General features: G+C 42.4%; 2 protein-coding genes across 3 annotated transcripts in view; one reads left to right on the top strand and one right to left on the bottom strand.

The window, feature by feature from the left end:
• LOC139533039 (zinc finger protein ZFP2-like) overlaps positions 1-15,131 on the top strand; it is a 319,515-nt gene that overhangs the window by 171,397 nt on the left and 132,987 nt on the right. The window lies entirely within an intron of this gene.
• LOC139531407 (uncharacterized) overlaps positions 1-15,131 on the bottom strand; it is a 29,400-nt gene that overhangs the window by 2,102 nt on the left and 12,167 nt on the right. Inside the window, exon 4 of the mRNA XM_071327855.1 lies at positions 13,777-14,011. Within this exon, the coding sequence (XP_071183956.1) occupies positions 13,777-14,011 (235 nt within the window). The remainder of the gene's footprint in view (positions 1-13,776; positions 14,012-15,131) is intronic.

Below are 15,131 nucleotides of genomic sequence, written 5' to 3' on the forward strand. Positions count from 1 at the left end.
CTAAACATGGCCATTAATAATTGCATAATAACACAAGGCTAAAAGAACAATAAACTGAAGTTATAGGCTATGTATTAAATCCGTTTGCTAGCTCCAGGTAAGCTACACAAGTGGCACAAATTCATTTGCAATGACTCCAGTGATATCGTCATCTCAACATGTTTATTGTATGAAATGGTAGGCTACAGTAGCTTACATAGGCATACACATTAATAGGCTACTTAATGACCAACATATGTATCATTCTCCACATTTAATGTCAGTTTCATTGTGGACTTTTCCGTAACAGAAGCGCGCGAGGGAGTTCCATAACTTCTATTTAAAATGTCCTGCTCGAGATTCAAGAACTGAGCATGCTTAAAACCCTTCGCTTTATATGGTTTTCGCGCGTCCTGTGCTGTCTCCTCTCACGCCTCGATCACACCGACAGTGAAATTGCATTGTGGTACACCAGAAGTACAATTCGTTTCCAATGGAACGCTTTGTTTGCCTTGCAGCATTGCGTTGCAGAGGCAGTTGTAGTGCGTTATGAGTGGTGCATACATTGAATGTATCGAACGTGTGAGTGAAACTGTATGCGTAAACGGTTTGACAGAAATGGTATCAGAAGGTGAATGTTGAACTTTTGTTGCACACATATCCAGATGATGCTATCAAGGCGTCACTCACGTTACTCAGCTGCCTGCTGCAGCGCTCAGTCTCAAACCACACACATCTCGGCCTCCGGCCCTCCCCCTCCCCACCACCCACTCGCTCAGCAACAGACTGCCTCACTGCCTAATAGTCAGCAGCAGGTCACAGTGAAATATATATTTGAAAGAAAAATGCTATGGCGGCTACGGTGCAATTAAGAAGTAAACCCGAAACCCGCCACCAATACATTTTCACCCGACATCGTTTTCCAAGTAGCCCACAGGAAAACCACAAACATGGCAACCCCGAATAGGAAGTACAACGTTTCCCGGTTGCAGGAACATCTCTCGATAGAAAATCCAATATGGCTGCCAACGCAATACCATATATGGACAAGTGTTTGTGACACCGAACTCAGTAGCTCTACTCTCATTTTGCATTTAGCTTGCGACACGGCCGTCAAATCAAATCAAATTGTATTTGTCACACGCGCCTTATACAACAACCGTATACTTTACCATGAAATGCTTACGTACCAGCCCTTCCCAACAATGCAGTTAAAAAATAAGAAAATTAACAAATGGATCAAAATAAAATAGTAACACATTGTACTAGTAAGACATCATGAATGACATCAATGGATCATCAGAAATGTGGATAGATAGATGTATATATATATATATATATATATAGATATAGAGAAAGAGAGATAGATAGATCGTGCATATTTAATGTGTTAACAAGGCAAATAGTTATATGTATTATATTTACCTGCATGTATACCTAGCTAATTGTCTGTATCTGTATTGCAGAGATAAGTAGTGTCTTGCAGAGTAAAGATCAGAGCTCCAGCAAGCTCGTTTTGAGACCTAGCTACTGTAGCTAGCAACCCAACAACAGTGTGTACCAATACCAATTTCAAATACAAAAAACAACACAACCCAACAGGACATTTCCTTAATCCCACCTGGCCTATCAGAGTTCCAGATGGAGCTACCAGCATATTGCTTACACCTATCCAATACTTACAGATCTACACAATAAGATCTACTAGGGGTTTATTGGGGTTTTCAGGGATTTGTGCCAATGAACCAAGACCCTGGGCTCTGAGTTCAGGCCCAGATCAACACCACAATAACAAGAGACTCTATTTGTGCTATTAAATATAGTAGGTCTGCCCATACTAGGGATCAGGCTTTCCTGACCTGTCATGGTATGTAGGGCATTGGCCACCAACCCTGTTCCTGGAGAGCCACCGGGTGTGCCTGCTTCTGTTCCAGTAAACACTATGAGACTCATATACTGGAGGGTTTGTAAGTGTTGGTCGAAGATCCCTCGTACATACATTAAAATGAGGGATATTTAAACAGAGTTATAGGGGAACATAGGGTTGTGCTTAACCATAAAGAGAGCGAGAGTAGTATTTAGGGAATAACATCAAATCCCACTTTTCTATATGCAATAGGTTGGGACCAGCAGAAGCACCAGCCCTGACAGTAGGTCTGCTTAGTACAGGAGCAGCCATGGAAGCTCCATCAGTCTGACAGTAGGTCAACTTAGTACAGGAGCAGCCATGGAAGCTCCATCAGTCTGACAGTAGGTCAACTTAGTACAGGAGCAGCCATGGAAGCTCCATCAGTCTGACAGTAGGTCAACTTAGTACAGGAGCAGCCATGGAAGCTCCATCAGTCTGACAGTAGGTCCACTTAGTACAGGAGCAGCCATGGAAGCTCCATCAGTCTGACAGGGGTGCAGGGTCCAACTTCAGTACAGGAGCAGCCATGGAAGCTCCATCAGTCTCACAGTAGGTCCTCTTACTACGGGACCAGCCATGGAAGCTCCATCAGTCCGCAATGTAGTTCCACCAATCTGTCTTACAGCCTCTGCATATGATACATCATGACTGATTCTATATCTCTGAGCCTCTCTCTGCACCTGGCATCCACCAAATGCTGCACAATGCACAAGACTGTAACTACCAATTGGATACCACAAAATTGGGGAGAAAACAGGGTAAAAAAATTCAAAAATATATTTTTTAAATAACACCCTTCCAACTTACCCTACACACAATTAAAAACCCACTACCCCATTCCACTACTTTGACCCTATCTGCTCCTGCACCATGCCAACGGCCTGGGAGGATGGGACACCACCACTCAACACACCCTGTAACTCTTCTGAAGTCAAATCTCATTCAGGATCCCTCACCTTTGACCCAATCTCCTCTACTTTCTTCACTGCTTCAGCATATGACACCTTCTGCACTACTGTGACTCTGGACATCTCAACCTGCCTCTCTCGCACTGGACATTTCCAATCCCCAGCAACATGGGCACCCCTACCGTTGACACCAATGTTCCCTCTAAACTGCACTTGGGCACGCAGTAACTCAGAGACTGATGCGCAGCTCCCCCAGGACTGCAGCACAGAAGTATCAGCCCACGGAGAGAGGCATGAGATTGAACTTCACTCAACTTTCTAGAGTTTTCCTTATTATTTAACAACTTTTCCCTTTACTGTGGCAACTGTGATCGAATCAACACAATATTAGCCACTTTCAATATAACATACCGAAACAAAATGAACTATGCAAGACTTAGTATGCAAAACTAACTATGCAAGATACTTTGTTGTAGGCAGAACACATCAGAGTAAGATTCTATTGCGTTGACCTGCACAACTCAGCCCGTACTCGACGCAGACCGGTGCGGCATAACCAATCAGAGCTGCAGTAGGCCTATATGCAAATAGACATATGCCATATATTGATCTGTGCCATTTAGTTTGAACTGGACTGTTTTTACAGCATGAAGGGTCGTGAGTTGATGCGGTTGTTTTGAAATCAAAGCAGGAGCTGCATGTAGCCACGTGTGCACATTTTGTACATGTCCTTTGCTGGTTAGTGAGTTATTAGCCCAGTTATAGATTATTTGTAGTCAACAATGGGGGAGTGATTGCTTCCTACAAGAGCACAAAATGTATACATTTCTAGACATCTTTGAAAAGCAAGTCAGGTAAAGAGCATTTTTATGTCTTAAAAGGGCAGTGTTTTATTTTGAGACGGTCTTGAATAAACTAGAGGGTAGCTTAATTTGTCTGATATTCTGTAATAATGGTATGGGAATAATGAATTTTTTGTCACCTCCTTGTCTGAAGGACAAGTGGATAAACAGATTCATGTCAAGCCCTGCATGTTTTTTTTTTCAAAAGTCTCATGGAATGTAGGCCTACATCGAACACTCATTGGCTGCTACTTTCGGCTGAATGATAGAACAGCTATGTCCATGTTAAAATGTTATGGGATGCATTTTCTCCATTGTTTTTGATGGTAGGCAACTCTGGTAGGCCCATATTATGATCAAATAGTCACAGTTGCCTACTGGGACACGGTTAAAACTGTAACTTAAAGTGAGTACAGCCTCTGTGCTCACAGTAAACAGGCACTGGAAGTTGAACAGAATTTTCACAAGACCTGAAATTTGCTCAGTGGAATTGGTTGACACAATTACCAGGACGTGTGCTCCGGGCATGTGCTGACTAACTGGTAGGTGTCTTCACTGACATTTTCAACATGTCCCCGATTGAGTCTGTAATACCAACATGTTTCAAGCAGACCACCATAGTCCCTGTGCCCAAGAACACCAAGGCAACCTGCCTAAATGACTACAGACCCGTAGCACTCACGTCCGCAGCCATGAAGTGCTTTGAAAGGCTGGTAAGCTCACATCAATACCATCATCCCAGAAACCCTAGACCCCCTCCAATTTGCATACCGCCCCAACAGATCTACAGATGATGCAATCTCTATTGCACTCCACACTGCCCTTTCCCACCTGGACAAAAGGAACACCTATGTGAGAATGCTAATAACTGACTACATCTCACCATTCAACACAAAAGTGTCCTCAAAGCTCATTAATAAGCTAAGGACCCTGGGACTAAACACCTCCCTTTGCAACTGGATCCTGGACTTCCTGACGGGCCACCCCCAGGTGATAAGGGTAGGTAACAACACATCCGTCACGCTGATCCTCAACACAGGGGCCCCTCAGGGGTGAGTCCCCTCCTCTACTCCCTGTTCACTCATGACTGCATGGCCAGGCACGACTCCAACACCATCATTAAGTTTGCCAATGACACAACAGTGGTAGGCCTGATCACCGACAACGACGAGACAGCCTTTAGGGAGGAGGTCAGAGACCTGGCCGTGTGGTGCCAGGACAACAACCTCTCCCTTAACGTGATCAATACAAAGAAGATGTTTGTGGACTACAGGACAAAGAGGACCGAGCACGCCCCCATTCTCATCGACAGGGCTGCAGTGGAGTAGGTTGAGAGCTTCAAGTTCCTTGGTGTCTACATCACCAACAAACTAACATGGTCCAAGCACACCAAGACAGTCGTGAAGATGGCACGACAAAACCTATTCCCCCTCAGGAGACTGAAAAGATTTGTCATGGGTCCTCAGATCCTCAAAAGGTTCTACAGCTGCACCATCAAGAGCATCCTGACTGCTTGCATCACTGCGTGGTCGGCAACTGCTCAGTCTCCGACCGCAAGGCACTCTAGAGGGTAGTGTGAACAACGGCCCAGTACATCACTGGGGCCAAGCTTCCTGCCATCCAGGACCTCTATACCAGGCGGTGTTAGAGGAAGGCCGTAAAAATGGTCAAAGACTCCAGCCACCCTAGTCATAGACTCTCTCTGCTACCGCACGGCAAGTGGTACCAGGGCACCAAGTCTAGGTTCAAGAGGCTGTTATGTAAAAACGTAAGAGATGAAAATGGACAAACTAAAGAATGTGCAATGTGTAGGCCCACTGAGTGTACATTCTGAACCTATGTTGAAGTCCGTAGGTCACATGACCAAGGAGCTATTTAAATGTGAAAGTTAAAACAATTCCTGTAAAATTGAGTGAGATGAAAATGGACAAACTAAAGGGTGTGCAATGTGTAGGCCCACTGAGTGTACATTCTGAACCTTGTTTGAAGTCAGTAGGTCACATGACCAAGGAGCTATTGAAATTCTATAGTAAAAAAAAGTTTGACTTTGTTTACGCTCCCTAACTAATTCAACTAGGAATACAAAATGCTGCTCACATTTAGACATGTTAATTCGCTTTGGAAAGTGAATGAATGTCCAAATCGTGAAAATAAGACCTGTGCAATGTTGTGCACAATTTTTCCAACATCATGACACTTATTTGGAGTCTGTGGCTCAAGTGGTTTGAAAGCGTGAATATAAGTCGAATATCCAACTTGAAACTGTCTTTACCTCGGTCACTGTGGTCACTGCATGCCTGCACTTTAATCCGTTTAATCCGGATTAAATATCAGGAGTTGTGAAAAACTGAGTTTAAATGTATTTGGTTAAGGTCTATGTAAACTTCCGACTTCAACTGTATATAGAGTATTTCACTTCAAACAGTTTATTTAATTTAATTATACACAAGATAAAAGAGGTTGCCCAGCATAAATTCATGTACAAACATTATTTTTAATTACATTCTTGTCATTTAGCAGACTTACAGGACAAATTAGGGATAATTGACTTGCTCAAGGGACAATGACAGATTTTTCACCTAGTCAGCTCGTGATTCAAACCAGCAACCTTTCAGTTACTGGCCCAACACTCTTAACCGCTAGGCTACCTGCCACCAGATCAATTAACTTCAATACAGTTATTAAAACACATTCATCATCAATGACTAAAATAATGAATCTAGTATTAAAATACAATTTAATAAACACAAGTAGTTGATTCATAGCTTGTTTATAATGAAACAAAAGTTGTTTAGTAATAAAATAATCCACCCAAACTAATGCTAAAAACTGATCATTACATCATCTTTATATGATATACACGGAGTGTACAAAATAGGGATGCACAATTATCGTTGAGCATATAGGAATCGGACGATATTAGCTAAAAATGACAACATCGCCCGATGTCTAATTTAACACCGATGTGCAAAACCGATGTTAATGCTGACATGCATACCTATATAACGTAGGTAGATGACGTAATGACGCCACGAAAAATACAGCACTACACAGAACAAAAGCAGAAAAATACTAAGCGCACACTTCCAACAACTAAACAAGTTCAAGTCAAGCAGTCATTTGAAAAGAGTAAGAACATTTCAGAGAGACAACTCAAAGGCGAAATCTATTAACGCCAAGATAATGGAATTCATTACCCTTGACAATCAACCGTCGTGGATGACGTTGGCTGGTCGAGCCCCACAGTATTTTTCAGATGGTGCCCTACCGGAGTTACACAGTATTGTTAAAACGCATATCTATGGGCGTCACTGCTATTAGCTTCACAACTGATATTTGGACCAGCGATGACAGCCCCATGAGCATACTGAGTCTGACAGCACAGTGGATTTCGTACTGAGGAAAGCCGTATTGCATGTTCAAGAATGTGCTGGTTCTCATACCGCTGCTGCCATTTCAACGGTGTTTGAAACATAAACACACTCCTAGCGCCATTAGAATAACTGTCTCGAGAAATAAGCTAATCAACTGCGCATGCAGCAGACGTGATACCCTCTGTCATGGCATTGAAACCCCTGCTCAACAAAACTGCCGACACAGACCGTGGGGTTAACTTACAAAAGTACTCGATGCTGTGAACAAGCGATTTGGTGGCATTCTCTCTGAGCCTCTTTACTGTGTCGCCATCATGTTCGATGCTAGGTACAAGGACCGCTACTTCGATGCAGACAAGAAACAGGGTTTACGTGACATGTTACATAAACAGCTGGACCAGATGGAAATGGACACAGTGAAAGTGCGCATGAGGAAGAGAGGCTACGGACAGACAGAGCTGAAACTTCACTGCTTGACATGTATGATGAAATCCTGGTTGAGAATGAAAGACTGAACAACAAAACAGCACAGCAAGTGAAAGAAATAGGTTTTGATTATGTTTTACTGGTAATGGGGACATACGTAAATGCCAACAAAATAACTTGTTGGTCGTGTGGTGTGTGTAACCTTTACTTAACTAGGCAAATTAGTTAAGAACAAATTCTTATTTACAATAACGACCTACCCCGGACTACGCTGGGTCAATTGTGTCCTATGGGACTCAATCACGTCCGGATCTGATACAGCCTGGATTCAAACCAGGGACTGTAGTGACATGCCGCGTCCGTGTGTGTTTTAACTATTTAACCGTATAAGAATGCTTAAAAGGCCGTTAACATTTTAAATATCGGTATCGGTCTTTTGGCAAGGAAAATATTGGATATCGTATTGGCCAAAAAATTCATATCGGTGCATCCCTAGTACAAAATATTAGAAACACCTTCATAATATTGATTCGCACACCCCTTTGTCCTCAGAACAGCCTCAATTCATCGGGGCAAGGACTGTCCAAGGTGTTGAGTGCGTTCCACAGGGATGCTGGCCCATGTTGACTCCAATGCTTCCTACAATTGTTGGCTGCGAATGGATCTACTCCGAATAGCTCGTTCCATCTCCTCCCACAGATGGACAAAGAAGTAATGTTCTTGGAACCATTCCTGGACAAACCTTGTGGCATAAGACATAATCCTGCTGAAAGAATCCATTTGCAGATGGATACACTGCTGCCATGAAGGGATGCTTTCAAACATTACTTAACTTTTATCAAGGGGCCCAATTTGTGCCCTGAAAACACACCCCACACCACCACCCTGCCACATGGCATTGATGCATGCAGTGGTGTAAAGTACTGAAGTAAAAATAATTTAGAAGCACTATTTAAGTAGTTTTTGGGGGGTTCTGTACTTTACTATTTACAGTGGGGAGAACAAGTATTTGATACACTGCCGATTTTGCAGGTTTTCCTACTTACAAGGCATGTAGAGGTCTGTAATTTTTATCATAGGTACACTTCAACTGTGAGAGACTTAATTTACATTTTATTGCATGACATAAGTATTTGATATAGAAAAGCAGAACTTAATATTTGGTACAGAAACCTTTGTTTGCAATTACAGAGATCATACGTTTCCTGTAGTTCTTGACCAGGTTTGCACACACTGCAGCAGGGATTTTGACCCACTCCTCCATACAGACCTTCTCCAGATCCTTCAGGTTTCGGGGCTGTCGCTGGGCAATGCGGACTTTCAGCTCCCTCCAAAGATTTTCTATTGGGTTCAGGTCTGGAGACTGGCTAGGCCACTTGTTACGTACCCCAGTTTCTGTGTTGTAGTTTGTATTTGAGTGTGTGTGTTTCAGGAGATGGCTTCCTGAAATTCTCACCAAGCAGCTGATTGGTCGGCCCCAATTGATGATTGGAGAGCTGACCCCGCCCCCTCGTCAAGACGCAGCTGTTTCTAATTACCCATTCTGTCTGAAGCTATATAAAAGCCAGTGTTCTGTTGTTCAGAAGAGAGAGATCATTGCAGGCTGAGGAGATTGCAGAAATTGTGATTTAGAGAGATCATGGCTGAGGGTTATAGCATGTTGGTCGTTGGTATGTACTGTGTTAGTTGTTGCTGCGAGCAGTTGGTATGTTCTATGTGAGATTGTTGCTCAGATAGAGCTTTTTGATGTCCTTTGTTTCTTAGTTTGAGTAATTGTTTGTTGTCCTGTTTCATTTGTTCCCAGGGGGGAAGGGGAAGGCATCCTAGGGAGTGCTTAGGCAAGAGGCCCGTGGGCATACATATACCCGTAGTATATTCAATGTCTAGGCACACTAGGTAAGACCTGGACGGACCACCCCCTGTATTTTGGTTAGTGCACCAGGTGGTGCTAAGTTAGGTAAGTAGTGGGTAGGCAGGTTAGATGGGAGAGGGGGAGCTTTGATATTTATTTTCTTTGCTTTGGTTCCGTCCAGCCCTTTTTCCCCATATTACCGTGGAAAAGGAATAAAGTCCTAGTAAACGGTCAATTCTGCTTTTGTGTCATCCTTACTCGCACCTACAGCCCATACCTATTTCACTTCACGGGGAGTTGAGTTGCAGCAGGGTGTTGAGTTCCCTCTTCACAGAGGCGTGCGTAACACCACTCCAGGACCTTGAGATGCTTCTACGGAGCCGCTCCTTAGTTGCCCTGGCTGTGTGTTTCGGGTCGTTGTCATGCTGGAAGACCCAGCCACAACCCATCTTCAATGCTCTTACTGAGGGAAGGAGGTTGTTGGCCAAGATCTCGCGATACATGGCCCCATCCATCCTCCCCTCAATACGGTGCAGTCGTCCTGTCCCCTTTGCAGAAAAGCATCCCCAAAGAATGATGTTTCCACCTCCATGCTTCATGGTTGGGATGGTGTTCTTGGGGTTGTACTCATCCTTCTTCTTCCTCCAAACACAGCGAGTGGAGTTTAGACCAAAAAGCTCTATTTTTGTCTCATCAGACCACATGACCTTCTCCCATTCCTCCTCTGGATCATCCAGATGGTCATTGGCAAACTTCAGACGGGCCTGGACATGCGCTGGCTTGAGCAGGGGGACCTTGCGTGCGCTGCAGGATTTTAATCCATGACAGCGTAGTGTGTTACTAATGGTTTTCTTTGAGACTGTGGTCCCAGCTCTCTTCAGGTCATTGACCAGGTCCTGCCATGTAGTTCTGGGCTGATCCCTCACCTTCCTCATGATCATTGATGCCCCACAAGGTGAGATCTTGCATGGAGCCCGAAACCGAGGGTGATTGACCGTCATCTTGAACTTCTTCCATTTTCTAATAATTGCGCCAACAGTTGTTGCCTTCTCACCAAGCTGCTTGCTTATTGTCCTGTAGCCCATCCCAGCCTTGTGCGGGTCTACAATTTTATCCCTGATGTCCTTACACAGCTCTCTGGTCTTGGCCATTGTGGAGAGGTTGGAGTATGTTTGATTGAGTGTGTGGACAGGTGTCTTTTATACAGGTAACGAGTTCAAACAGGTGCAGTTAATACAGGTATTGAGTGGAGAACAGGAGGGCTTCTTAAAGAAAAACGAACAGGTCTGTGAGAGCCGGAATTCTTACTGGTTGGTAGGTGATCAAATACTTATGTCATGCAATAAAATGCAAATGAATTACTTAAAAATCATACAATGTGATTTTCTGGATTTTTGTTTTAGATTGCATCTTTCACAGTTGAAGTGTACCTATGATAAAAATTACAGACCTCTACATGCTTTGTAAGTAGGAAAACCTGCAAAATCGGCAGTGTATCAAATACTTGTTCTTCTCACTGTATATTTTTGACAACTTTTACTTTTATTTCACTAAATTCCTAGAGAAAATAATACTTTTAACTCCATACATTTTCCCTGACACCCAAAAGTACTCAACTTCATTTTTTTATTATTAGCAGGACAGAAAATTGTCCAATTCACGCACTTATCAAGATAACATCCCTGGTCATCCCTACTGCCTCCGATCTGGCAGACTCACTAAACACAAATGCTTGTAAATGGTGTTGGTGTGCCCCTGGTTACCCGTAATATAAAAAATAACACACACAATTGTGCCATCTGGTTTGCTTAATTAAAACTTCTTAAGGATCATACACTTTAAAAAAGAAATCACCTTATACGACATACCCAAATCTAACTGCTTGTAGCTCAGCACCTGAAGCAAGGATATGCCTATTCTTGATACCATTTGAAGTTTGTGGAAATGTGAAATTAATGTAGGAGAATAACACATTAGATCTGGTAAAAGATAGAAACAAAATACCTGTAATTTTCTTTTTCATCCTTGAAATGCAAGAGAAAGGCCATACTTTCAGATAGGAGTCTAGGTGTAATTTAGATTTTGGCCACCAGATGGCAGCAGCAGTGTGCAAAGGTTCTGACTGATCCAGTGAAGAATTACATTACTGCACTGTATCAAGTCTGTCAGGAGGTTCCCCAAATGTGCTGAATTGGTCAATTGATACATTTAAGTACAAAATTATAGAGAACATACAAAAATGATAGGGTAATAAAACATTTAAGTTTACACACTGCCAGGAATGTCATACATGATGGATCATTAGCTTACACACTAACTTTCACATATCTAGATGGCCGGGCAGGGTGGGTGTGGTGCCAGAGACAGAAGGGGTTCAAAATGTAGAACCCAGTTCCTACATTTGAACATAAAAATAGATTTTAGCAAATTAAACTATGCTACATTTTATCTCTGGGACCCTCAGGATGACAAATCAGAGCAAGGTTACTGAACATAAGTACATTATTGACCTTCAGAGGTGAATGTATTAAACCAGTTGCCATGATAAAAGTTGTGCACTCTACTCAAACAATAGCATGGTATTTTTTCACTGTAATAGCTACTGTAAATTGGACACTGCAGTTAGATAAAAAAATCATTTAAGCTTTCTGCCCATATAAAGACATGTCTATGTCCTGGAAAGTTGGCTGTTGTATACAACATCATTTTAGTCACATTGGAGCACGTTATCAACAACCGTCCCGGTTAAGGGATACCCATAACATAGAGGTTCATTTAAGGAATTTGAAATTATTCACTTTTACTTTTGATACTAAGGTATATTTACAACCAAATACCTTTAGACTTTTACTTGAGTTACTCTTGCCAAATTAAGAGCAGAAGTAAGGCTTCTCTCCTGTGTCTGTTCTCTGATGACCTTTTAGCTCAGCTGTTAATAAAAAATTTTACAGTCAGATCAGTGGTAAGGCTTCTCTCCTTTATGTTTACCTTGGTGTCTTTTTAACTGGCACATTTGAGAGAAACTCTTTCCACAGTCAGAGCAGGAGTAAGGCTTCTCACCTGTGTGTGTTCTCTGGTGAACTTTTAGCTCAGCTGATGTTGTGAAGCATTTTACACAGTCAGAGCAGGAGTAAGGCTTCATTCCTGTATGTATACGTTCATGTGTTTTTAAGTTGCACAGTAGAGAGATACTCTTTCCACAGTCAGAGCAGGAGTAAGGCTTCTCGCCTGTGTGTGTTCTCTGATGGACTTTTAGCTCAGTTGATGTTGTGAAGCATTTTACACAGTCAGAGCAGGAGTAAGGCTTCACTCCTGTATGTATACGTTCATGTGTTTTTAAGTTGCCCAGTTGAGAGAAAATCTTCCCACAGTCAGAGCAGGAATAAGGCTTCACTCCTGTATGTATAAGTTCATGTGCTTTTAAAAAACCCTGTCGAGAGAAACTCTTCCCACAGTCAGAACAGGAGAAAGGCTTCTCTCCAGTGTGCACTCTCTGATGAAGTTTTAGCTCAGTTGATGTTGTGTAGCATTTTACACAGTCAGAGCAGGAGTAAGGCTTCAGCTCCTGTATGTATATGTTCATGTCTTTTTAAGTGGCCCAGTCGAGAGAAAATCTTTCCACAGTCAGGGCAGGAGTAAGGCTTCTCTCCAGTGTGCACTCTCTGATGAACTGTCAGATTCCCTGATGTTGTGAATCTCTTCCCACAGTCAGTTACGGGAATTACGGATTCTCTCCTGTGTGCATTTTTAGGTGTATTTTTAGCTTTGATAGAACTGGGAAAATCTCATCACAATGTGGGCAGAGGTGAGACCTCTTAGCTCCATGATCTTCCTGCTGTTTCTCTCTCTGGATGTAGAGAATGTCTCAACATGGTGTCCTGTGTGAACATCATCGGAAAAAACCAGTCAGGTTGGTGTGATATTCATGTCAATCCCATTGATATTATGAAGCCCTTTTTACATCAGCAAATGTCAAAGTGGTTAACAGAAATCCAGCCTAAAATCCCCAAAGAGCAAGCAATGCTGATTTAAAAGAAAAACTCCCTAGAAAGCAGAAACGGAAGAAAGAAAGGTAGAGAGGAACCAGGGCCCAGAGGGATGGCCAGTCCTCTTCTGTCTGTACCGGGTGACATATGTATTCATATCAGTAGGCTGTACAATACAGGGGAATTAAACTATGCTAAAAGTGGGTAAGACGTCCTCCACTCACTATCACAAGGGTTAGAAACTACACAGACTCACTTCATAGAACTTTAAAACACTGGCAGTTTGTCTACTTCACTTCTTTAGTCTACTCTCTGATCACTCCAGATAGCCCAGTGAATAAAACAAATGCTGGCAATACTGGTGCCAGTCTCAGTAGCATGAAATAACATCTACCTTCTCATTGAAACAGTTCTACAGCAACTTTTCATGCACAGTGGGAAGTTGGAATGAACAACAAACAGATAGAACCTGATCTTACCATGAGAAACAGATTGCCTACAATCTTCTCCTCCTCTTCTTCTTCAACTTTGACATGTCAACATTCAGCTCCATTGTTTGACTGCAGTCTTCCAGCTTCACTGATGCCATCTCAGGATCCTGCAGTGCAAACTGGGCTCCACTGTCACAATCAGGACCCAGTGACTGTAGGTTTGGACTCAGTGTGGACGGAGAGAGGCAGGCTGTGTTTGTCCTCACTGTTGATGTTACCGGCTTCAGACTTAATTCTAGTCGTCCTATAGTAACAACGAGGAACAGAAAAAAAGTTGTCTCCACGGTTCAGGCACTTTCTTTACTCTCAAAAATATATATTATATTGATTTTTGTTCAATTATTTAATTCAGTGCTTGACTTGGACTGAAATAGGTGCCAGTACTGTTTATATTTAGGTGCAGCAGCTCCACAATACTGTTAGTATCAGCTAATATTGTATAAGAGGGAACATGAGCTCAAACACTAGAAATATGAGGTGGCGGTAATCAGCTCCTGTCCATCTCATTTCAAAAGACGAAGTAGGTAACAAAACATTAATTCATTCAAATTGGACAAAGTACACGCTTTAAAATTAGTCTACACAACGTAAATGAACAAAACCTATAGTAGACTCCCCAAATGACACAAAATATTTAGTACAAATGTTGCAGTATGTTTTAGGCAGCACTATGACCTATTTTCCTGAATAGCCTCGTCTTCACTGTATTTCACATCAAAAACCAATCGCATTTCCCGTTCACACCATAATTTACAAATAAATATAGAAACTGAACGCGTACTAAAATATTACTACACATGATAATCATTGCATTCAGCTTCAAAACTGTAGTGTGACTGTGAAATTGTCTCTGCACCAGCACTGAAGTCTGTTGACGCAGATAGAATGGGCGCCACCATGTTACCAGCTTGTGAACTTCAGTGCTCTCCACAGAACTAAAATGAGATTCACTTTCTCTGATCTCTCTCCCTCTCTGTGCTGTTATAGACATGAGCCAGCAACTCATCTCTCCAGCATTGCACTTCATCATTTATTTCCTGATAGAATAAGAGCTGCGAGAAGTTGTTTTTATTGATCTCAGTGTCAAAGTAGTCTGTCATTTTTGTCATTTGTGAGGTATTAAAAAATATTCTACAAAAGTCCCCAGTCATCTAAAATGATGTAGAATTGTACATGAAATCCTTTTACAAAAGGCCACATTTTTCCCGACTCTGGGCTACAATAAATGTACTCCATGTGTTCAACTTCTGCAAGCGGAGCCACACCACTGCTCTATGCCAGTATGCTAAAGCCATGATAATGCATGCAATGCTTTATTATAAAGGTATTTTATTTAATATGTGCTCTGGTTCCTCCAGACCCCC

Source organism: Salvelinus alpinus, chromosome 10 (genome assembly GCF_045679555.1).
Source record: "Salvelinus alpinus chromosome 10, SLU_Salpinus.1, whole genome shotgun sequence".
Lineage (NCBI taxonomy): Eukaryota > Metazoa > Chordata > Actinopteri > Salmoniformes > Salmonidae > Salvelinus > Salvelinus alpinus.